The following is a 25,349-nucleotide window of genomic DNA, read 5'->3' as shown; positions in this document are numbered from 1 at the left end:
CACAGCTCAAATGCACTGCCCCATTTACGGGCTAAGTCATCATCTGTGCTTTAAAAGGGAGGCAATTACTCCAGAGCATCTGAAAGCCAGATTTTCAGCTGCAGCTCTGTTTTGCATTCTGTTTACTGCTTCTATTTATTTCTGCATGGCACCATCTGGACTCTACCTTCTACTTCCTCATGGTTTGCAACTTCCTAAGTTCCTGCACACACATATATATATTCATTTTATGGACCATCAGCAATTTTTTTAGCTCCACAAATACAGCTCAGCATTCCTTCACTTTATTTTTAGCCCAAACTGGCTAGTAGGAACTGCAGCTTACTTGCTGTGAGCCCTCTAAGGCAGCTGACTCACAGACAGGCCTGGCAGGTGGCTCAGTTCCTTTCTAAAAGCAAAGTGAGACTGGATCTGTCATTTCTAATACGCCAGCTGGTTGCAAATCCTGGAGTACAGCTGATCCTTGAGGTGCGTCTGCACATGTTGCCTGCGGGCCTCAGCATCCCCCGCCCACTTGAGGAAACACCCTCCATTCACTCCCAGTTGACTTATCTTGGGTTTGTTTGGGTTTAGAATAGAGTAGAATAGACTATTTAGTTGGAAGGGACCTATGATGATCACGTAGTCCAACTGCTTAACTACTTCAGGGCTGACCAAAAGTTAAAGCAAGTTATCAAGGTATTGTTCAAATGCCTCTTAAAATACTGACAGGCTTGGAGCATAGACCACCTCTCCAGGAACTCTGTTCCAGTGTTTCACAGAACCACAGAATGGTTTGGCTTGGAAGATCTCTTCAAAGATCATCTAGTTCTAACCTCCCCTTCCACTAGACCAGGTTGCTCCAAGCCCCATCCAACCTGGCCTTGAACACTGCCAGGGATGGGGCAGCCACAGCTTCTCTGGGCAACCTGTGCCAGGGCCTCACAACCCTCACAGGGAAGAATTTTTTCCTAGGATCTAATCCAAATCTCCTGTCAGTTTAAAGCCATTCCCCCTTGTCCTGTCACCATATGCCCTTCCCCTCCTCAGGAAGGATCAGCACTTTCCCTCCTTAGGAAGCTGCAGATGGCACCTCAGCCTCCTTTTCTCCAAACTCGACGACCCCAGAGTCCCGAGCCGCTCCTCACATCCACTTTTCGTCGTGGTTTGGGTTTGCTTGGGTTTGTTTTTTCCAGGTTGTGTTGTGGCACGGACGGCTGCCCTCCCCTAACCAGAGAGGCGGACCGGCTGAGGCATCCACCCCGGGCTAGGCCGCACCGCCCCTCACCACGGTCGGGGCTGCGGGCGGGGCCCCACCCTCCCTCGGGAGGCCCCGCCCTCCCTCGGGAGGCCCCGCCCTCCCTCGGGAGGCCCCGCCCTCCCTCGGGAGGCCCCGCCCTCCCTCGGGAGGCCCCGCCCTCCCTCGGGAGGCCCCGCCCCGGGGCCTCGCTCCCTTTCTCGCCCCGAGAGGGAGGGCGGCTCGCCGCCGCGGCGGCAGCGCCGGTTGCAGAGGTTGTGCCGTGCCCGCTGGGCGGGAGTGCTACCCGCGAGCTGGAGGAACCAGGTACGACGGCTGCGGGTGGGAGGCCGGTGTCTGGCAGGGAGCCTGGTGCGGGCGGCGGGGTGTTGTTGGGGTGCTTCTCTCAGGGTTTAACGCTCTCCGAAGCTGCCCGGCGGGCTGGGCGCTTCCGTGATAAGGGCGTACGCGGCTTCCCAGCGCCGTGCCGGGGCGACGGAGCCGGGTTTTGTTCACCGCCGGTGCCTTCCCCTGCCCGGTCACCGGTGGAGGGGGGAGCAGCCCCACCGATACGGAGTTCGGGGCTGCCAAGTCCGATCCGTCTCTTCCTCCTTTCCCAATAAACGGATTAATACCTTCCTCTGATGCCTGTGGTAAGCATTCCCGTTCGTTTTGTTGTTGTTGTTTCTTTGTTTTTTTTTTTTTTTTTGTTCGTTTTAAGTTCGTGTCTTTTTAACACGGAATTCCATTGCTGCTGAGCTCTGCTTTTCTGTAAGCTTATAAGCGTGCCAAAGCCAAGACCGCAAACAGTTCCCAGTATGAAATGTAGAGCCTGGAAAACACATGGAGAATCGCGGTTAACGTGGCGGCGATTGTAATTCTTTATCGCTTCCAGGTGCGGAACAACAACAACCACCCAGGAATGCTGACCCATCATGTCTCTCCATGCGCTACCTCTGGCCAGCTACAGCAGACCGGGAGTCTTCAAGCACCCCAACACTGAAAAGGTAAGGCAAGGAAGAGGGCATCGCAGTGGAGGCTCAGTGTTTCCCTTAGCTGCAGGAACGTCTTTCAAGAAAGAGCTTTTACTTGTCAGGGGATGTGGTAAATACTTTAAATGCTGGAGGTTTCATTATAGAATTAATGTTGGAAATACATTCCCAATATTGAGAGGGCAGAAAGGCCGACTCGTTTATGCTATGAAAGATGTCAAAGTGCGGTTTATTATTTATGACAGCATGTTGTGGTACTTTCTATGCGTCTCTGTTGTCATATTTACTTATAAGTGCTCAATATCTTGGTTTGTGATTTTAATTTTTTTTATTTTTTTATTTTTTTAGATTTTTTTAGTTCGATAATTAAATACTAAAGGAGCTCTCTCCTAAGCTCTGATATAGTTGAAGTCTCAACATAGGACCATAGGGACATTTGGGTTGGAAGGGATCTTAAAGATTATCTAGTTTCACTCTTGAAAGTAAATGGGAATCTTTCTATCCAAATTCTCAGAACACTGTTTGCTTCTGATAAGATCTAAGGGGTCGGAGCACTGTTAGAAAAAAAGAAAAAATCTTAAGACACTTAACACTTACTGATAAAGTAGTTGCATTCAGCCTGGTGTCAAGTTGTGGTAGTGGATATGTCTTAAGAAGTAGAGTCTGTTAATAACTGGTATTAAGACCATTTTTAAAAAAAATTAATGAATAAAACCCGAGTTCCTGTAAGAACTACTTTAGGCAGTGATACTGACTATATGGTATTTATATGTATAAAGCCTGCCTACATGACCGTTTCTCCAAACAAGTGCATGGAGGGGGGAAAAAGAAAGCACTGATACTGAAGAGAGTTTTTTCTAAGCACTGTCATAATCAAACACTAAATATTTGAAATTCAGTGTACTATTTTTGGCTTGAAATGTTGTTTTTCAGTTAAAAGGGAAATTCCTTGTGGGTTTTAATTTCTTCTGCTTTCCATGAGTCTGAAGGGCATCTGGACTAGACCTGCTCGCTGAGTCTCCTCACTCTCCCATGGGTGGAATGTAGGGATGAACACAGGGTGGCAGAGAACAGCACGTGTTTAAGGTCCTTTCTCTTTGTGTGGGATCACAGGGTGCAGGGGAGGGCAAGAGGCATCCTAAGGATGCTTCCGTGTGGAGACATCTCATCCATGTTGAGAGTGGGGAAAAGGCAGGAGGTACACCTTGGTTAATGCACACTTTGATGGTGTGCCCGACAAATATGTGACCCTGACAAGCTTTTGTGAGCTTGGGTAGGAGACCTGTTGCTTTGCTGTCCTGAGTGTATCTTACTCCCTTGCTGGATTTAGCTCCTTGGTATCTGTGCTAAACTGCTTGCCCTGGTTCAGCTTAACCTGGTTTGACAATATGGTAAATCCAGCTTTGAGGTTAGAAATACCAAACCGTAAGCGTCATGTCCACACTAAGGGAAATGCTGATCTGGTATAAACCTGCTCAGTCACTTCAAATGCATTCAGAATTTTTGTCAGCTTCTACTGGCAGGCTCTATGCCAGGTCAAGTATTATGTCTTTGTGTCACTTCTTGCTTTGTTCTGGGTCAGCCGTGTTGCTGACGTGAACCACACATGCTATGTGCTACCAAATTAGGCAGATGTGATTATGTGACCACACTTACACCCAGCTGATACAGCTGGGAGATCAAGCAGCACATGCATTAGGTGTATGTGGAACCTGGGCTTCACAGACTTAGCTCATAGCTTGCATACATCTAAATGGGCCTGTGTTTCCAGCTACAGATTGGTGGTTCCTTGAATTCTTTTCCACTTCACTGCTGCTGTTTTGACAGATATATAGGCATATGGTTCAGCGTTCATATCTCCTATATGCCTTAAACGTATGCATGGCTCTCATACGGTGGAGAGTTTCTTTGGTCACCTGCCTTCTGGAATGAAAGGCAAGATGCAGAGTTGAGATGCCAGTGCTCTTTCAGATGGCACGTGCTTCTGGGGAGATTTGCAGACAATCAGAAACACAGGCAGTGTTTAGAAGGCCTTAGCATGGTGTTCCTCCTGCTGGGATGACTGTGAGTGTCATTACCAGAGTACTGCTGTCTTATAACCAAATTATCTGCCTGTGTGTTCTTGTTCTAGTTAAACCACGAAAGCCTAAAGGTACCTTTCACTGAGACAGCGTATTCTTCAAATTCTTCAGCAAGGATTAGCTGCCTCGCTCCAACACCTCAAATCTGTGTTCTCTCAGGTATGCCAGTTTGTTCTAAAATGCCTCCCTCTGGGGAGCTTTGCTGGTACTTGTAGTGGTAGCAAAAGCTATCAATGGTTGTGTTACTAAACAAGTATAGTCTGGTTGGAGAGGGAACCTTGCTTATCTCCTGGAAAGCATGCTGAGGCACATGAAAAACAACAAGGTGGTTGGTGACAGCCATCATGGCTTCACTAAGGGGAAATCCTGCCTGACCAATTTGGTGGCCTTCTATGATGGGGTTACGGAACTGATGGACAGGGGCAGAGCAGTTGACGTCATCTACCTGGACTTGTGCAAAACGTTCGATACTGTCCCGCACAACATCCTTGTCTCTAAATTGGAGAGACATCAATTTGATGGATGGACCACTCAGTGGATAAAGAATTGACTGGATGGCTGCATGCAAAGAGTTGTGGTAAACAGCTCAATGTCCAATTGGAAAACAATAACGAGTGGTGTCCCTCAGGGATCGGTGTTGGGACTGGTTCTGTTCAGCATCTTTGTTGGCGACATGGACAGTGGGATTGAGCGCGCCCTCAGCAAGTTTGCTGACGACACCAAGCTGTGTGGTTCGGTTGATATGCTGGAGGGAAGGGATGCCATCCAGAGGGACCTTGACACGCTTGTGAGGTGGGCCGATGCCAGCCTTATGAAGCTGGACCAAGCCAAGTGCAAGGTCCTGCACCTGGGTCAGGGTAATCCCAGGCACAGCTGCAGGTTGGGCAGAGGAGAGATTCAGAGCAGCCCTGCAGAGAAGGACTTGGGGGTGTTGGTTGATGAGAAGCTTAACGTGAGCCGGCAGTGTGCACTTGCAACCCCGAAAGCCAACCGTATCCTGGGCTGCATCAAAAGAAGCGTGACCAGCAGGTCAAAGGAGGTGATCCTGCCCCTCTACTCTGCTCTTGTGAGACCTCACTTGGAGTACTGCGTACAGTTCTGGTGTCCTCAACATAAAAAGGACATGGAGCTGTTGGAGCAAGTCCAGAGGAGGCCACGAGGATGATAAGAGGGGCTGGAGCACCTCCCGTACAAAGACAGGTTAAGAAAGTTGGGGCTGTTCAGCCTGGAGAAGAGAAGGCTGCATGGAGACCTCATAGCAGCCTTCCAGTATCTGAAGGGGGTCTATAAGGATGCTGGGGAGGGACTCTTCGTTAGGGACTATAGTGGTAGGACAAGGGGTAATGGCTTCAAACTTAAACAGGGGAAGTTTAGGTTAGATATAAGGAAGAAGTTCTTGACAGTGAGGGTGGTGAGGCACTGGAATGGGTTGCCCAAGGATGTTGTGAATGCTCCATCCCTGGCAGTGTTTAAAGGCCAGGTTGGACGGAGCCTTGGGCCACATGGTTTAGTGTGAGGTGTCCCTGCCCATGGCAGGGGGGTTGGAACTAGGTGATCTTAAGAACTTTTCTAGTTGTAACTGTTCTATGGTTCTTACTGGCCTTGAAGATGGGGCAACATCAAGGTCTATTATACGATTTGGAAGTATTGGGGTTTTTTGCCTTTTGAATGTTGGTTTGACCATTTTAGTTATGGTGGCATTCTGAGTGTTCGAGAGTAAGAAAACTTGAACCATTCAGATGTTTCTTGGCAGTGTAAATCTTTGTTCATTCAAGAAATACTTTCCCAGATTTTAATAGATTACTGTAATTACTCACATGAATATCAGTTACAAAACTGATATTTTTTTATTTTTTTTTTTCCCTTTGTTGGAACTAGCCTATTTCTGGAGGTAGCTTAAAATGCGGGGTTTGGTGGGTTTGGCTTTGTAATAGGAGAGCAGAGCAGAAGAGTTGAAGAGTTCAGTAAGACTGAAAGTTTTGTCTTACACAGAAAAGGTGCAGTCTGCAGCCCAGGTTAAGATATTCCTGTGCAATTTAAATGCTGATAGCTACCAAAATTGCTTTATTTTCATGAAAAGATTGAAATACGTTTGTTTGAAAGCTTTTATTTTCCTGCTCCTGCCCTTACACTGCCATGGTGGGCTACTTTGGCAGGGTGTTTCTTTGCAAATGCAGCCAGTAAAATATGCAGTTTTGTTGCTATTTCTGCAAGTGCTTTATACATGGCAGGGGGCTGATCCCCATTGCTCACGAACTCAGCTTATTTTGACCTGGCTTTACTAGGACAGCATTGCTAGCAGCTCATGCAGTATAGCTTATATGTGATGTTGGTAATGACTTTTTCAACTTTCATTTGACAAGGACTGCTTTTCGTATAGAGCAAAAGTATGTGGGTTTTTTTTGTTTTGTTTTTGATACCTTCATTAGTAAACCTTCTTATCATGCAGTTTGAGTGCATGCTGGCTTCCAGATGAGTGACTTGTGGAATGGTTTACTGATTTCCGTTGAGAGATGTCCAGGGAGAGCAACCTCTGGGCAAAGTCTGTAGGCTGCAAGACTGGCTGTTGTTTTTTTTTTCTCACCAGCAGTGTTTAACATTCCTCCTGGACCTAACTAGGAGTTCTTTGCTCTGGAAATTAATCTTCTTGACTGTATCTATTCTTAGAGTTTTACAACCTGCTTATCTTCCCTAGCTGAGACAGTTGTTAACGTCATTGTTGTGATGTGGTCAATAGCTTCCTCTTGAACTTAGACTTTGTGTCTAATCTCTCAATTGTTTGGATGATGGCAGTTCCTGTGAGGCTTTTTGTTCAAGGTATAGGACTTCACTTTATTCTTGAATAGCTACTGGTGACACTGCACACTTGTACATCACACTGATGTTGCCATGTTTGCCACGAAAAGCAGTTTGTCCTTTTTCAGTTGAACTGCAGGTTTGTACTTTTGATTCCTTCAGAGGTATTATATTACGATGAACTTGGTGTGACAGAGCTGCTTTTCTTTATGGGTTCATGTAAATGTTGCCACCCCTACGAATAGTGGACTGAAGGTTACTTTAGCCTTTTCCGCATGAGGAGGAGTGCCTGACTGAACTGAAACAACCAAGCATATGACCTTTTATTCCTATGTGTCTATTTTTTGTTTTCTTCCTGCTATATTGATCTTCCATATATCTTGCTGTAATGTGACCTTCTCTTTTACTGGCAGTGGAACCAGTATCAGTAACTGTACCTCATCCAGTTTTGTAGAACAATGATGTTTTTGAGCATGCTATCAGTCACCAATAAAGCTTAACTAATTGTGTTTGGCTATCAGCAGTATACTTTACTGTTTGTTTATTAACTAGCCTTATCAATGACAGAATTGCTTCCAGACTGCAGAAAACAAGAGCTTTCTTGCAGAAAGAGGCAGCAGAGAATGGTGTTTGAATTCAGCTCTTTCCTGTTTTCTCACTTGTGTCAAAAATAATGTGTATTTTGCATCTTAAATTAACCTTTTCTTAGGATTGTTTCCTAATCTCTAGGTTTCTTCCCTTTCCTGAACAGACAAATATTCAAGGCCAGCAGTGATTGGACATGCTGGAAGTTTTGGATCATACCCAAACAGTGCTGAAGCTATCAAGGACATTCTAGTGTCTGTTTTAAATGCATCTGGTTTGAAGCCCTCTTTGATGCTGGAGCAGACCACAATGCAAGGAGCCAAGCATCCAGACAGTGATGTGGAACAGTGGGAAGAAAGCAGTGCTGGGGATAGCCGTGATGACAGTGACAGTGATTCTGCACATCACAGCGCTGTCTGTGCACAAACAGACATTCGGTTTACAAGGCACCGGGCATGCTGGGACAACACGTGCTGTGATTCCTCTAAACCTTCACTGGATACTTTCTTTAGTTCCCGTTCCTCTGATGATGATCCTGCTGCTTCCTCCTTGAATGGTTTCAGTCTTTCAGACATGTCCCCTCTGAGGCAGGACTGCTTTACCCAGGTGACGTTAACAGGAGGCACTGTCACATCAGCTGTTTTGCATTCTGGCAAAGAACATCATAACTCCCCCAAACAGGAGTTGACTTTCACAAGGTTTCTTTCCAGTTCAACTGTTGGTAAGCCAGCAGATCTGTTGAAATACCCTGATGCTTTGGAGCCTGTGCTGGAGCCTGTGCCTGTCAGCAACAGTGACAGCAATTCTCCCAGTAGACTTTCCCAGTCAGAGCCAGTCAATCAAACAGGTAACTTTTACAAGTCCATTTCTGTTTTAAGATTTCTGTGCTAGGAAAGACAGCTGTAACAGAAATGGGCCTTGTTTATGATGATTGCGAATTAGACAAATGCTGTCATTCAAGAGGGGAAAGAGGGGAGAAAGAGCTTAAAAACCAAAGGAGAACCAGAGAGCTGGAATGTGGTTCCTGAAACAGGAAGCACTCATGCTTGCAGTAGTCTGTCTCGTGATGCAGAAATGCTTCTGTAGCATGGAATCTTTGGTGAAATGTAAAAATTGCTGAGTTGTGAGCAATGTAGAACATCCACTGGATGAGGCTTGCACCAACTTTATTTTGTCTTCACTATTACCCTTCTCCCAAAAGCTCACAGTGTGGAGCTGGGTGTTCAGAAGTGATTAATTGGTGTGTGTGTTCTCTCTGGGACATCTTGTGTTTGGCCTGAGCTGGAGAAGGGGGAGTCCTTTGATTATGGGAACTTGGAGGCAGGACATTAATGTAATTAGTATTAACTTGGCTTGTGCCAAGGTGGGACTGTTTTTTCTCTTCCCCTTTCCAAGAGTATCCACAGTCTCAGAGACACATAGCTCCATCCAATACAGGTCAAGATCTTTTACGCCTCACTGGTTTCAGACCATATGGATATCCCGTGTGTTCTCTCTGAGGAGATGCAGACTGAGGGCTGCTAGCAAAGGATGGCTTCTGTTGGTGCAGTGGCAGGCAGCTCAGGGTGGCACAGGCCCATAGGCGAGGCCATGTTCAGTGGGAATGTTCAGCATGGTTGCCCCAAGACGGCCTGGAGCAGCTGGCTGGACCCTGAGACTCCGTGTGTTTCCATGAGGTGTGCTGGCCTTCCTGGGCTGCAGGGCAGGGCCCCTGCCCCTTGGCTAGGGCAGGGGAACAGTCCCCTCATGTTTAATACCTAATGTTGATACAGCCTTTGCTACAGTGAGATGAAGCATTTTTGTTATTTATTAAGGGTGTTATCTGTAGCTAAGGGATTATTCATAGAATTACAGAATGGTTTGGGTTGGAAGGATCTTAAAGATCATCCAGTTCCAAGCCCCCTGCTATGGACAGGATGCCTTCCACTAGCCCAGGTTGCTCAAAGCCCTGTCCAACCTGGCCTTGAACACTTCCAGGGATGGGGCAGCCACAGCTAATCTGGACAACCTGTTCCAGTGCCTCACCACCCCCATAGTGAAGACTTTTTTCCTAATATCTAATCTAAATTTACTCTCTTTCAGCTTAAAGCCGTTCCCTCTTGTCCTGTCACTGGACACCCTTGTAAAAAGACCCTTTCCTGATTTTCTGCAGGAAATCTATCCCACTTTAGATATTGGAAGGCTGATATTCTTACTAGATACTGAGCCTTGGAAAGATAGTGCAACTGATTTTCTACTGGAAAGAAGGCAAGCAGCAGAGAGTAGTTAGCCTGTCTTTGTATTATAAACAAAAATGGCAAAGCCTGGGTGGTTTGTTTGTTTTGTCTTGGTTTTTTTTTTTTTTTTCTTCCTCCTTTGGTCAGTAGTAGTCCTAGTGGTGACACACTGTTGAGCTGCACTTCCAAGCTCTGGTCCTTCCTAGCTATTCACTTAGAGCTCCTCCAATGCCTCATGCTGCCTACAAGATCTCAAATAGGCATGTGCTATTGCAGAACTGGGAGCTCTTAATAACAACTTTGTCATCTGGGATAGGCTGTCGTCAGCAGTTACTATGGCGATGATTATGGTGGTTTCCTTCTATTGGGTGTTTTGTTGGCCCCCCTGCATTTAAGAGGTGCCCATCGGAGAGAAAGAAACTGCACCTGGCAGTTGGAGCTGGCTGGGGCCGGTCACACAGGTTTGGGTAGCCAGGTCTGGAACACACAGCCCAGGCTCCTGGTGTCAGAGGGGACTGTGAGGCATGTGTGTAAGAACAAATAAATTGTGCGTGACTGGATCTTCTGGCATGAGTAGGACGTGTCACAAGCTTGCGTTGGGTCAGTAATGCTGCTGCCTCTTCAGGAAGCAAATGGAGGAATATGGCAGCCAGATGGCTGGAGAAGTCTTGCCCTTGGTTTTACTAAAAATACCCTTCACACAAGCCAGGATCCTGTTGGACACTGCGCTGTGTGGTGGGCTCTATCTGCATTAGGCTTTGGTCTGTTCTGTACAAAGTGAAAATTCCTGCATTTCATCATTCCTTCTTCCTTCCAACCATTTAACTTGCCACTGCTTAACCTGGAGCAAAGGGGAGTGAGGTCTCATTGGGCAGGACTATGAGGATGGGAAAAGCAAATGGTAAACTGAAAAAGAAGAAATAAAATGCTTCATTTTAAGGCAGGAATTACACAAGAGCACCTCCTGACTTGTCATCCTTTCCATTGCTGTCTCAGAGATGTCGTTGTTAATGAAGAGCCAGTGACTGATTTGGATGTTTTCTGGGAGTTTTGTTGTGGCTGGTGTGTCACTGGCAGTTCACGGGGCTTGTTCTTGCTTTTAACCTGCGCATGCATCAAGGTTACCTCCTTCTGTGGCTCTTGAGAGCTCTTTCCCCAGCCCTAGCAGCCACCAGGCAACGGTGCTCAGGAACAGAAAGGCAACCATATCGTGTTTGCATCAGACCCAGATCTGATTTTTGTTTCACATGCTCATCATACTCAGCAGTGAATGCCAGGAGAAGAAAACTACTATTCTGGGAAGCTGGGAGTACTGCAGGTAATGTCTGCCCAAGTTGTACGTATCGCCATGCAGTACGGGTTTTATTTGGCTGCAGGAGGGAGATTTCCTAGAGGTATGAAAACAGAATGGCAAAGTTTTTTCCAAACTTGCTGGAGTCACGTGATACCAGCAGTGATTCAGGGAATCTTTTAAGGCTGATGCATCTCTCTGCAAGCCCAGGCAGCAGTGAGATTTCTCTTTTCTTCCAGCAGTTGTGAATGAGCAGAGAGCAATGTTAGCTGGTTCTGTTGCAAACTGCAGTGCATCGCTGTAATCCCAGCCTGAGGTTCTGACTGTGCTTGTCAGGAGCAGTCCAGGCTGTAGATGGGAGAGGGCTGGTGTTGGGAGCACAGTGGTGGTGTCACCGCATGGCATTTAAACCATGCTTCCCTGGTAGTTACTCATGCTTCAGGGTGCCAGGGTAGTTCAAATGCCAGCGTGTTCCCCAGATACCTCTCTCTTTCTGCTTAACTTCCACCACAGTCTCCAGCCCAAACAGTGTTCAGTTGTAGGAAAGAAAGTTTGCTTTGCTTTCTGGAAATCACCCTATACAAATCCTGGGAGTTGCAGAGAAAGAAATAACTGATAAAAGTTCTTGTTATACCTACAGGTTCTACTTCTCCTTTGAACATAAGTGTTATACCCTTGAATCGTTCATTGCAGGACATGCGCATGCTTCCAGAAGATGTGGAGAAGGTGAGGACATCAAAGACTATTGCCATAATCATTTTTTTCCATTTTGTAGTGGCAAAGCCAATTGACAGGAGGTGTTTCTCAATAACAGAAATTTCTGGCAGATCTTTAGATCTATCTTTAGAAATCTTTAGAAATACTGTAGTTCCCCTCTTCTTCCCCTCTGTGGGTGAACCTACAAACCTAAAATGCCTACTACTTCACTTAATATTGAGTCTTAATACATTAATTAAAAAGTTTAATTATTTTAAAATAATGGAAATATTTTAGAACACTATGCACTTCTACTGTTCATTCCAACATTTTCCAACACATTCCTGGAGACCAAACTTTACGATCATTGTAGTCACTTTAAAGTTACATTAGAACATGTTACGTAGGATTTGTTGCAAGTACATGCATATGGATGGGATTTACCTCATGCTTTTTTATTATCAGGAGGTAGGGAGAGGTGTTGGGGGTTTTTTTGTGTGCGTGCTTATGATCCTGTGAGTTTGCTGTAAAAAAAAAAAAATAAAAATTACAATATGCATAACAAGCACAGTAACTGTAACATCTGCAGTGATTTAAGCAGTTTCTCATGGTTTCTAAGTTGGAGAAGGGGTCCAAATGGTATTAGGTGTGTGGCCGGATAGGCAGCCCACTTGAGCTTATAAACAGAGATAAAGTTGAGGAGATAATGCTGTCACAAATAACTGTGTGTGCTAAATGTTAATCTTTCCGAACAGTTGGTAAAGAGGTGTTAATATTATAGTTATTGCAATGAGTAGGATTTGATACAAAAGAGCTTTAAAAATATGCCTAGAAAAGGAGATCTTTTTTTTTTAAATTTATTTCCCCCTACCTTCCCCCCTCCCCCGGGAATGTGGGTGTCCATTAGGTCCCATATCCTGGGTCCAAGAGGTAATCCTCTTTGTGCACAGCACTGGTTTTGTTGGAACAGTAAGTTCTGCATTTGATTCGAAGCTCTCGGTGTCCCTAAAATGCATTTTAAAACAAAACCCACCCAGTAAATCACACGCCAAAATTCAACAAAATTGTAAACTAGCTTTAGATACTGCTTTTTGTGAAAAGGTGTTTCAGGAAGGAGTTGATGTTTCCCTGTAATGTGTGAACCAAAAATAATCTGCTTTCAGCCCCCAGGAGAGCAATGAGTAGATATGTGTATTAGAAACCACAGACTGAGAACTATTGAGTGAGGCAAGATCACATCAGCTACCTCTCTTGTGCGGGTTATTGGTGGCTGACATGATTACAGCTTAAGAGATACCAAGAGCTCAGTGCGTTATGAGCGAAGCTACCTTTCAAAAAAAACCAAACCAACCATCCGAAACAAAAGAACAAACAAAACCCAAAACACTTTTGGGTTGTAAAATAATCTCTTTGAAATTCAGGAGGCTGAAAATTTAAGGTACATGTAGTGTCAGCAAGTCTGAGAATTGTAGTTGTGTGCCAGGAAGGAGATGGGCCAGATAATCAAAAAGGGCTTCTCACTGGTGCAAGTGGGAGGGAAGAGAAGTGAGCAGGTTGGTGTGTCACAGCTGAGCTGGGGCTGCTTCCTAGGGTGACAGACTTAGCAGCAGGCAGAGCTGAAAGCTGATAGTCATGCTAAGTACAGGAGCGCCTGTATCCTGTTCCATCTTTTTGCAGTGCAGTGCTCCCAGATAAGCTCATAATTGCTTCTATCAGCAGGATGTGCTGATATGCTGGGCTCTGCCGCTAGCTTGGGGTTAACCAGTGCCACATGGGCTTTTTTTAAATCTTCAGAGTAGGAGGTGTCGTCTTTATCTGCCAAAACGAAAAAGGCTTCTTAATTCTTTACTTTGCTAATAGTGTGTCCTGAAGTTCAATGAAAGTTGTCTCTGGAGAAACACCAAGCAAACGGTGTTAATCAGTGTTAGGGGAAAGATAAAAAGTCTCTTCAAACACCCACAGGGACTTGTGGGATCTCTCTAATGTTGAGTTTAATCTCTTCTAAATGCATTTGGCTATGGACAAAAATAGAGCACTATATATTTCTGCTTTGAGAAAACAAAACAGTGATAAGAAAGCAGTGGTGTCTGTTGTGCTCTTTAAGTTTTAGCTATTTCTAAACACTGATGTCTGTCTTCATGCTTCTGCAAACTTCATGCTTTTTTAGGGTGTTATGTATACTGTTGTTGAGTGGTACAATTTTCTGAGGATAAGCCACTTTATAAAAAGCTTTAATTATTCTGCATTCAGAATCTCTAGCCTTAGGTACTGCAGGCTTTTTTAGATGGAGTTTAGCTTTGCACAATATAAACACTTGCAGTTGAGGGGAGAGTGGGAGAGTATCCTGGCCCTCTCAGGGTTTCCATCCATGCACTTGAGTGCGCCTATCTCTCCATGATGCATCCACTTTTGAGCTGAGCCTGGGCTGAGAAGCTGTGCCCAGGGCAGCAGCAGTAGCTCAGGTGGGGCTGGTGGGATGCTCTGTTAGACCACAGGAAGTAAGGGATTGGAGCAGGGACCCCAGGTTTGTCTGGATGTCTCAGTGGTACCAGAGGTGGGTTTACTAACTCCCTTTTTCTGGAGAATGGGTGACCCAGGCAGGCAAGATAGAAAGGGACACCATGGGGAGGGGTTGTCTGGCAGGGAAATGCAGCTTTATGAAAGCACTACATGTTTAATGCAGTATGAACCACAGGGGAGCTCGGCTCCCATTTACCCTTATCGCAGACTTTCTAGCAGCCTTGAGTTGACAGTGTAAACTATTTCACTGCATATTCCCTACTTCACTGCCTTAACTCTTAACACATGAAAGCATTTTACTAACTTCTCTGCTACCCACCACCCGAAGATCTACAGTCTCTCCAAAACTTGCCACTTCTGGCCTCATCCGTGTTAGCATGCGTGCAAAACTGCTCTTACACACCGACTTGAAATTAAATCCTATTAACAGGATTCACACTTGCATGCTAAATAATGCAGTGTAACTAGAAGACTGTGTCTTTAAAATGCATGCATATTCATCAATTAGGCATGTTATCAAGTTTCTTTTTGTCTAATGGATGGGTAAGATAGAAGTAAATTGTGTTTTCTAATCAAGGGTGAGGCAATTATCTGGGCAGTTGCCTTTTGCATGTTGTCTCTGAATTGCCCTTGGAGTGTTGGTTGGTTTTTTGGGGTTTGTTGGTGTTTAAATGAAAAGTGAGATAGCTTTACCTTTTTATTTCTTGAATTGAAAAAGTATATTTCACTTCATCTTAAGCAAGTATGAAATATGCTGTGTACTAACGAGTGTTCCAATCCTGCGTGCAGGAAAACGCACACTTTTTTGTTGCAGATATGATTATAGCATCGTTAGAAAAAATGAAATGTAATATCCTAAGCCAACAATCAGAGTCCTGGGGTGTGGAGGAAGCAAGTGGATCAGATGGCAGCTATCACACTGATTCAGAGTTATCTTCTTACCCTGGAGTGAAGAAGTCTGATTCCTCTGTTGCCTCTTCAGACAGTGGTTATGAAGGCAAGTTACTTAGTCTGTAATGCAACCTTGTCTGACAGCCTTTGCCATTTATTTTTGTGCAAGAAAATACTAAATCAATTTGGGCATTGCTTAGAACCAAATCCTCTGTTACCTTCTTCGAGTCTCTTGAGAGCTCTGTGCTCTGGGGATCATTATGCCACAAGAGTTTTCCCTGTATGTCAAATTCTTCCTTTTGAACGCTCACATTTTCTTTTTCATCTTACAAAAAATCCTAATTATAATACATAAGACACAGATGTAAGGTTGAAATGCGACATGCCAAGCACAACTTTGCATATAAAAGTTCCTGTAGTTGGCTGGTTTTCTCCCTGCTTAAATCCCTTTTTGCAGGATTTGAAGCTTGGCTCTTTCCTTCTGTGCTTACTCCTGCAGTATGCAGATCAGGCCACGCAATTGATTTGCGTGAAACTGCCCAGAGTATTCATTCACATGTAGTTTGAAGCAAGGTAATAAATGCTCCTGGCACCGTAATGCTTGAGTCAGTACATGAGTAATATGGATCTTAGCGATGGCACTTAAGTCTAAATTCTAAGTGACATAACTTCTGGGCAAAAAAGAGTGGTGTGCTTGCATGTGGGAGGGGAAGAGACCATTAATAATATAAAAGCTTTTGGTTTAGTCTCTAGAAGCTTCTTAGCTTAAGAAACAGAGGGATATGCTGTATGACAGAATTGGCTTTCTGTGTGTGTGTATAAAAATAAAATTGCTCTGTAAATACAGGCTGTGTGCTAAAGCTTTGGTAAGTGCGGTAAAATACAAATATAACTTGAGGCAGCTACTCTATAAATGCTGGAAAAGTTTAATTGGTGTTGTCTTTGTTCTGGGCAGGCTGTGCTCTGCTCCCTGTCAGCTCCCCAATGCATCTACCATCACATCATGAGGTTTCCAGATTTCATTGCCACAGTGACTCAGAGGATGAATATGTAATTATTGGTAAGACTTTAAAATTATAAACTCTATTGTTCAACTTCATCTATTGCATTGTTTTGAAAAAATCTATTGACTTAGTAGATGTTATTGCAGGAGAAATAACATGAGGAAATGGACAGAACGATGTATGCATGACTGCTTACTAGAACACATGCAGAAATACCAGACTAGTGCAGGATTTCCTTTCTATAAAAGAATATCTTTGCTGGTTTGAGGGTGTTGTGGTTTGACTCTGGCTGGACGCCAGGTGCTCACTAGAGCTGCTCTGTCACTGCCACCCTCAGCTCACTGGGGAGAGAAAATATGATGAAAGGCTTGTGGGTTTTGATAAGGACAGGGAGAGATCACTCACCAATTACTGTCATGGGCAAAACAGACTCAACTTGGGGCATAGGGGAAGTTTCTGGCATCTTCTCAAAGAACCCACCATCTTAGCCCTCCACTACCAAACCTTGTCATGCAAACTCAATGTAGGGACTGAAATTATGTCTAAGGATTAAACCCAATGAATGTGGGTGAGCAAAGTGCGAAACAGGCACAACCTCAGCCAACTATAGCAGCATTGTTTGAGAGAATTTAGGACATGATTATTTCCCAATTAAAGAGGTTGGCTAGGTTTTAGGCAGCCTTCCCTCTGCTTTGAGACTAGAGCAGAATGTCTCTGTCCCCTTACAGTCACCAGTGCTCTGCTTCTCTGCAGGACATCCTGAGTTTCTTTGGTTAGCTTCTGGTTTTTACATATTATAGAAATAGAAACTGTTAGAAGTAGCCTGAGCAACATTTAACCTCCATCTTATTTTTTCCTGTTAACAAATGCTATTTTATTGTTCCCTTTGGTTTTAAAGGTTGAGGGGGTTTTTGTTGTTGTGGGGTTTTTTTGGGGGTGGTTGGTTGTTTTTTTTTATTTTTCCACCTCCTGTTTCCCCAGTCTAAGAATGAATAACCAGGTCCCAAAACTGCATTTCCAGTAGCAGGCATTATTTTGACATGTAAGAATGGGGAAGCATTTGTCTAGAGAACAATATGCATGGCCAGAAATAATGCTAGCAATGTGAATGCTTTGTGTGCATAAGCATATTTTGTCTGTATAAACATAATTAAGAAGTGTGTGCTTTAATTCCGTTCATCTCACCTGTTATTAACTTGTTTCTAGCATTAGCTGGCACGTTTGTGATGGGTGTCTCCAAATATCTGTCAGTGTCTGAAAAAATCAATGTGCACTCTGTTGGTTCTGTATATGATTACTTATATTGAGTGCCTTCTGGCTGGACCTGGACTAGCAGGTGCTTAGTCTCTCCTTACCATTTCTCCTGCTCTTGAAAGGAAGCTAAGGTGATGATATGATGCATAGCTGCCAGGGAGTACTCTTCATCAGCAGATGTCAGAGATCTGCAGAGGAGATAGACTCCTTATGCCTGTTTACAACCAGGGCTGAGGTTATTTCCCATATCCAGCAAGGGTATTGTAAAGCTGAATATATTTGAAACTGACACCATGGTAACACAGAAGGTAGATTTAAAACAATGCTGAGTAACAGAAGCTTTGTTTCTTAGATGGCTTGATAAAATTTTCTCCTTTACCGCAGAACTTGAAGACCTTGAAAATCTGTCTGTCACCCCAGATGAAAGGTAATGCTGTGTATCTTTACTATAATAGCCTAGTGGCACTACCTTTTCTGCTGGACCAGCTTCCTGGTGACTCTTCTGGCTGGGGTGGTGAAAGGTGTGGGAGTGGTAAATTTGGCCCTCCCAAGGAAGGGGAAGGAATGCTGCTTGACAGCAAAAGTCTGTGGCGCTTGGCTTAGCAGAGTGTTTCTCTGGTCCCCGGGTCTCGCTGGAGGCTGGTGGCTGCGGCTCTGTGAGCATCTGGGTGTATCAAAGCAAGGGGATGGGAACAAAGGGATGGGAGAACACTCTTAAGGGATGCAGAAGAGGCAGCAGAGCTGCTGATGACATGCTGCTATTTTTCACTGTCTGTATTGCTTCACTTTCAGATCATCTTTTGAACCAGTCAGCAATTCTGCTGAAGCAACAGCCCAGGAGTTATGCAGAGCTTTCAGAAAACACTGGTTGCAGACAGGCTCTGCAGTTCAGCTATCTAGTTGCCTGAGCTCATCGAAGCAGAGGGTGAGTCTGAGCCGAAAACAGCAGGCTCTTTTTATTTGGTTCTCCAAATAATCATTGTCTCACTGCAGCTGCTTCACTGTTAGAGAAAGGGGGAAGCTGCATTTAAAAAAAAATAAAATAGACAAGTACTTACAGCTTATTAATTTACTTTAGCTAAATTTTTAGAACATTTCCTTACTGTGAGGGTGGTGAGGCACTGGAACAGATTGCCCAAAGAAGTGGTAAATGCTCCATCCCTGGCAATGTTCAAGGCCAGGCTGGACAGAGCCTTGAGTGACATGGTCTAGTGTGAGACATCCCTGCCCATGGCAGGGGGGTTGGAACTAGATGGATCTTAAGGTCCTTTCCAACCCTAACCATTCCATGATTCTATGATACAAGGGAGTTTAACTGAGGGGAGACTACATGCAGGTGAAACCTGAACTTTAAAATCTTGGGGTATTAAGTATTTAACATATGTCCAACTGATGGGCTGCTCAGCTTCACCAGTCTGTCTCTTCCAATAGTCTATGCTGAAAGAAGAGATTCCAAGAGAGCTTGAGTCCAGTTTGAATCTGGCTGAAGAAATAAAGATTGTATCCAAATTAAGAGGATCTTCTGGCTGGGCCCCACCAAGATCACAGATTATATTTAATATTCACCCTTCAGTCAAGTAAGTCTAAGGGATCAGAGCATTATCATTTAGTACAGCATGGGGATTTGTCTGGAATCTGTTGAAAGTTGATGGAGGGAGCCTGGGTGATTGAACAGAACCTACGATTACAGCTACTGCATGGCACAGCCTTCTGCAGTGTCTGTCACCAGCTTCGCTAGAAAGCAGATGGCATCTTTTTTCCCCTCTCTTGGCACGTCCTGATTAATGTGGAACGTGCACTTTTACATGTGATAGTACATAAACTGGTTGGTGTTGCAGTGGTAGCGTGCTTAGTTAGACTCCTAAAAAAATGATTGTGTGAGACTATCTGGATAATATTGTTAAGAGTTTCCTCACTTCCCTGCTGATATTTTATGGTAGTAGGTTTTCAGAAAGTGAGGACAAAACAGCTCGTATTTGGGGAAACTACTGTCTTGCTGCATAAAGTGCTGTTGAATTCACACAGTAGGCAGACTGGCTAATTCCCTGTTGCTGCAGGTCAGGTTGCTTTTTCAGTTGCAGATGTGGATTTCCTCCTCCTACCTCCTTCTTGATTTGGATGCCAATTTAAGAAATGGAAAAGAATTTCATTCTTGCAAGAAGCCATATTTAGAAGCAGTAATTGATGATAATTTAGACACTTTCACTGGTGCCAGTGTAGTTCTCTTGTGCTTTGGGAGAATGTTAACTAAATTGTGTTTTGCATGCTGAAAGGTGTAACTATTTGCCTCTGTATTCAGGAGAGATGCAGTGGTGGCTGCCCAAAACTTTACATGTGTTGGCTGTGGAACCCCAATAGAAAGCAGTAAGTATTATCACAAGAAAGAAAAAAAAAAAACCCTAATAAATCCACTGCTATTAATCAGGCTGTAATCTTCACCAACAGAAGTATCACAATTGTATAATTATCTGAGCTAGAGGAAAATCTCATTGTTGGATTTGCCTGCAATAATAAAATAGGCAGTGGGATCTTACCACTGCCTGGGATTTCTCCTTGCAGACAGAATACAGTACTTAATAGATGTCCTTCTCATACACAGTGAAAATTCATGACAGTTGACAACAAAACAGGAAAAACTATTAAAAAATAATTAAAAAATCAAGCTTCCAGGCTGGAAAGTGCTGGTGTTACATATTCTAATGTTTTCTTTCAATAATTCTTCTCTGTGCCAATTTACACTTTTCCAAAAGTCTCTTCTAAGAGACTTTAAGGAAGTTTTATGCAAGCTTATGGAATGTGTGTGCTTTCACTCTTTTAAAAAGTGGGGCTTTTTTTCCCCTGTATATCTTGATCACAAAATTCTGATTGTGTTTTATTTGTGATACGTTGTGGGAACTGCTTGGAAGCATGATGACTTACAGGTCTCACAACCAGACCTTACCTAAGAAATCTTTGAAGTGGCTTTCAAGACTTCTTGTGGAGCTGCTCATAAAAGAGTGGCATTTGTGATGGCTTGTAAAGTATCAGCAACCTGGGATGCTGATATAGCTGGGAAAAAGTATTACACAAATGTGACTCCAGGATCAGCTTGTCTTTCCATTTGGTGGATGTATTTTGTTGTGTGTTTTATCTTGTATCTCCTTTTTGCTGGTATAGCAGCAACGGTTTCTCTAAGATCTCATGTTGATAATCACTTCAGTTTGACAGATGTGTAAATGAGGAAAGCTTTCTCTTCTAATGCACAGTACAGACCTTGTGCATGTGTTTACCACAATAATAAAACCCCCTACTTATGAAAATAATGCCTTGCCCCTCACTCCAGTAGATCTGAGTTATTTAGGCAGAATAGGCATACAGATAAGAGGTATGTCCCATAAGTATTAGAAATATTCACAGTTTCATTGCTCTTTACCTGCAGAATATGTCAGGAGACTCCGCTATTGTGACTACCTGGGGAAATACTTCTGTGACTGCTGCCACAGCTATGCCCAGTCTTCCATTCCTGCCCGAATACTTCTGAAGTGGGACTTCAAAAAATACTATGTATGCAACTTCTCCAAACACCTATTGGAGAGCATATGGCAGCACCCAATTTTCAATGTGTCATGTATTAACAAAGCCCTCTACACAAAAAGTAAAGAAATGGAGAGGGTGAGGGTAAGTATGGCCTGTTTTTATTAGGAATTTGAGTCTGTGAGAAGAACTCCTTAGGGCAGGTTGTCCTTTGCCGTGCATGTGGGAAAGATGCAAAGTTGTTTTCTCTGCACTTAGACTTGTCCTCTCTTCCCTCAGATGAAAGAGAGAGAAGGGAGAAGTTTCTAACTTATGCCAGAGGATGGGAGGTGTTTCCTCATTGTTTTTCTATTTTAGTTTATGGAGGGGAGCTGGGCTTGTGCAGTAAATGTTTACCTTTGCTTGGCAATTGGCTGTTGGGAAGCTCCAGAAGTTTTGAATGACTCCTTAATTTTGTGGGCCATTAGAGAAAACACCCTGGGCTGATCTAAGAGCTGTACCTCCTATATCTTGAGGAAGTGTTTCTGCTGAAGATTACAAGTTGTCGTGTGCTCTCTTTTTGGCTGAGGAGAAACTTACCTGTTCTTACACAGGTTTGGGTCTAGAATCTTGTGTGCTGACATGGAGCCATTGGTAGTGGTAGGAATTGCTTCCTTTGTTGATGAATAAAAGTAGCCTTTGCCTTCCTTGGCCTTTCATGCATTAGAAAAATCCATTTGTTTAATTCTGTTCTGAGTGTGAAGTTCCTATTTTTAGGTGTGGCTTGATGTACTGGCAAGGGTTGCTGACTCAAATAGTGGTGTTCCTTACATATGAATACATGAATGCAATTGCTTTTAATTTAAAAATTGTTTTGTTTTCCCCTTTATCTTTTAGGAGGTGCAAGAACAGCTTTTTCATTTAAAAAAGCTTTTGAAAACCTGCAGGTTTGGAGAAAGGTATGGACCATGATTGTGTATGAAAAACAGTTTATTAGAATGCGTGTGCAGTGCTTATAGAGCCTTCTTCTCTAGAGACATTTGAGAGTAGATTTAAATGAGTTAATATCATTAGAGAAAATTCTGATAACAAAACTTCCTTCTATTACTCTGCAAATGTTGAGTGAAGAACAGGTTGTATGTGGTGGCTTTGTTTCTTGTACCATATTTAGATATTTGAGTTTAAATGTTGAATGATTTTTTTGTTAGGTGTATAGTCTTTCCTGTTCTGTCTCAGGTTCTCATTCATTCGTAAAAAGTCAAAGATACTCCTGTATATCTCCAAGATTATTTGTCTTAGAAAATAAGAAAATTAACCAATTTGTTCCCTGAGGGTTTAAAGATTTCTTCCAGAAATCGGTCATAATGCTTAGTTCAGTTTGTTTTATAAACACATTCAGATGAAAGTAATAACCAAAGTGGAAAATACCAAAACATGATCATGCTTGTTGCTGCAAATTAAAGATTTGTGGTATTCACCTCCCCAAACTATAACTAATAGTTATAACTAATATAACTAATAGTTTGGGCATAACTAATAGGTAGACATGTGATCTCAAATTGGGAGGGGAGGTAGGATTTAGCATGAATTTGCCTTGTATGATGCCTGGGTGACTAGAGAAGCAGAAGAGGCGTCTTCTTCAAATATACTTGAAAAACAGCTTCTTGTAACTTGATTTTTCTGTCTCTTTGCAGTATACTGAAAGAATTCGAACAGGTTCCCAGCCATCTGACAGAGGAGCTGCATCTCTTCTCACTGGATGATCTGGTGAAGATCAAACGAGGGCAGTTACTGCCCCTTCTTAAGGACATTCTGAAGAGCTCCACCTCTCATGTGGATGGTTGTGAGGTAAGAAGCTAAGGCTCTTGGTGTCCTTGCAGCTGCTAGTGTGAGGAGTATCCCTGCTGACATTCCCAAATAGTTTTTTCTTAGATTAAAAGTAAATCAACTCTTTTGCTGTCCTTGTAGCTCTGTCAAGCGAAGGGGTTTATCTGTGAATTCTGTCAGAGTGCAGATCTGCTATTTCCACATCAGATTGTCAAATGCAAAAGATGCACAGGTATGTTCCAGACCAAACATTTTTCTTTCTTCCTTGGGGCGGGGGGAGGGGGGAGGGACGTTGGTGTGTAAAACTTTTCAGTCTCATTTAAGGAAAACATTGAGAACTTGCTTCACTGAAAGCATGTGTATTTGAAAGCCATGAGTAGCATGTATCTTTGAAAACCAGGCTGTGGCAGCTGTCTTGCATCAGTGCATTCAGAGAGCAAAGCCAGGGACTTGCCTGAGCATAACTATGGCTGCAGGGGGAGGCTGATTTTTTGGGTCTGTGCATGAGGGAGAGCATGGGACAGTGTTATACTGCTGCTGTATTAGATCTTGTTCATTGTAAATCCTGTAAATCTTGCCAAAATGTTAAATTGTAGTTATTATAGTGGTGGTTGTTGTCTCTGGCTTACATTTTATACTTGGGTGAACTAGATAGAACATCCTTCAAGGAACACAGCCATTCACTCTTCTTTTATTTTTATTTATTTTTCCTGAATGTTGAACTGCTTGTATGTATGAACAGAGTGCAAAACATGCTTTCACAAAGCTTGCTTCAAGTCTGGAGGCTGCCCGAGATGTCTGCGGATCGCAGCTCGGAGGACGCTTTCAGAAACTCCATCACTGGTGCCTCCTTGAAGCTGGGTTCCTCTGATGACTGCTGATTTTCAGAAGATGCTCAAAGCAAAATCTTCAGGTGCCTGGCTAAGAATTAAATAATGTTGTTTTAGACATTACTATTTTTAATGGTTGTCTCCTTTTTGGGGGGTAAGAAAAAGGAAAAAAAGAAAAAGACTTTAATATCATCATTGAAAACTCACCCTAAAGGAGTTTCATCTTAACTGGTGACCGAAAGACTGGATGTTAATTCTGTGAGCAGCCTTTTGTTGGTGTGTTTTGTCCTTGTATGTAAGATTTTTGATACTATATTTTTGCATTCAAAATTATTCTTCCCTGTAATTCTGCAAATAACGTATAGATAGTAAATGAGTGTTGGAAAGCGTTACCTGTGTTGCATTTTGGAAATAGAAAAAAGTGGTAAAATATGAAATCATTCTCTCAAAAGCTCTTGAGCTTGTCTGCAAGCCTTAGGCAGATCCTGGTCTGAAATTCTGTTCTGGCAAATGCTTAATGTAAATTAGTGAATTTTAAGTTTCTCCTAATCATATGTATGAAACAACTTGTTGTGAGTTGACCTTGGCCTGCTGCTAGATGCCCACCCAGTGGCTGTCTCACTGCCCCTGCTCAGGAGGACAGGGGGAGAAAATAAAGCTCCTGTATGGGCTCTCCAGGAGGTGCAATCCCTTCAGGAAATATTCATGTACTCCAGCGGGGTCTTTTCCATGGGCTGCAGGGGAATCTCTGCTCTGGTGCCTGGAGCACTTCTTTCCCCTCTGCCTTCAGTGACTGGCGTTTGGACTGCTGTTTCTCACACCCCTTTCTCCCCCATGGTGTTTCCCTATTCTTAAATATGTTTTCTCAGAGGTACCACCATCTTGGCTGAGGTGCTCAGCTGTGTCCTGCGGTGGGTCCATTAAAGCTGGCTGGACCAGTTATGTCTGGCATAGGGCAGTCCTGGCCTCTTCCACTGGAGGCCACCCTGCAGCCCTCCACTGCTAACCCCTTGCCACCTACACCCAGTACACTGCTCTAGAAGTTTCTTTCCAGAGCACTTAAAATCGTGAGGAGAGTCAGTGAGTGAGCAGGAGAGATGCTTCTTTTTAAATCCACCCTCATGCTTGCAGACTGAGTCCTTGTCTAAAGGCAAAGTGCTGGAAGTTGAAAGCAGCTTTCTTTTCCTGCCTTGTTGGTTATTTCTGATGAAACTGGCTGAGGAAGCAGCCCCTCCTTTCAGCAACCCAGAGCAGCGGCTTGGACCTGTAAATCATTTTTCTATTTGTGACACATATGGGCGGAGAAGAGATTCAGAGCAGCCCTGCGGAGAAGGACTTGGGGGTGTTGGTTGATGAGAAACTGAGCACTAGCCAGCTTCAGTGTGCACTTGCAGCCCAGAAACCAATCGTATCCTGGGCTGCATCAAAAGAAGCGTGACCAGCAGGTCGAAGGAGGTGATCCTGCCCCTCTACTCTGCTCTTGTGAGACCCCACTTGGAGTACTGCGTACAGTTCTGGTGTCCTCAACATAAAAAGGACATGGAGCTGTTGGAGCGAGTCCAGAGGAGGGCCACAAGGATGATCAGGGGCTGGAGCACCTCCCATACAAAGACAGGTTGAGAAAGTCGGGGCTGTTCAGCCTGGAGAAGAGAAGGCTG

At 43.8% G+C, this 25,349-nt stretch overlaps 1 protein-coding gene across 2 annotated transcripts; it reads left to right on the top strand.

Moving 5' to 3' along the window:
- The first annotated feature begins 1,424 nt into the window (after positions 1-1,424).
- On the top strand, positions 1,425-24,081 carry RUBCNL (rubicon like autophagy enhancer). Of its 2 annotated transcripts, XM_030476766.1 has the most exons (16): positions 1,425-1,543; positions 2,112-2,223; positions 4,340-4,448; positions 7,837-8,517; positions 11,818-11,903; positions 15,183-15,390; positions 16,240-16,344; positions 17,927-17,969; positions 18,335-18,467; positions 18,974-19,119; positions 19,842-19,906; positions 20,961-21,199; positions 21,932-21,993; positions 22,729-22,882; positions 23,003-23,093; positions 23,604-24,081. In XM_030476766.1, the coding sequence occupies exons 2-16, from the start codon at positions 2,152-2,154 to the stop codon at positions 23,714-23,716; spliced, it is 2,307 nt and encodes a 768-aa protein (XP_030332626.1). In that variant the 5' UTR covers positions 1,425-1,543; positions 2,112-2,151; the 3' UTR covers positions 23,717-24,081. The 2 variants fall into 2 exon arrangements, with proteins under 2 accessions (XP_030332626.1, XP_030332627.1); XM_030476767.1 differs by lacking the exon at positions 4,340-4,448 and having other exon boundaries at positions 1,426-1,543.
- Positions 24,082-25,349: the final 1,268 nt, after the last annotated feature.

The sequence above is a fragment of the Strigops habroptila genome, chromosome 2 (genome assembly GCF_004027225.2).
Source record: "Strigops habroptila isolate Jane chromosome 2, bStrHab1.2.pri, whole genome shotgun sequence".
NCBI classification, from domain to species: Eukaryota; Metazoa; Chordata; class Aves; order Psittaciformes; family Psittacidae; genus Strigops; species Strigops habroptila.
This window is presented reverse-complemented; position numbering and strand designations above follow the sequence as displayed.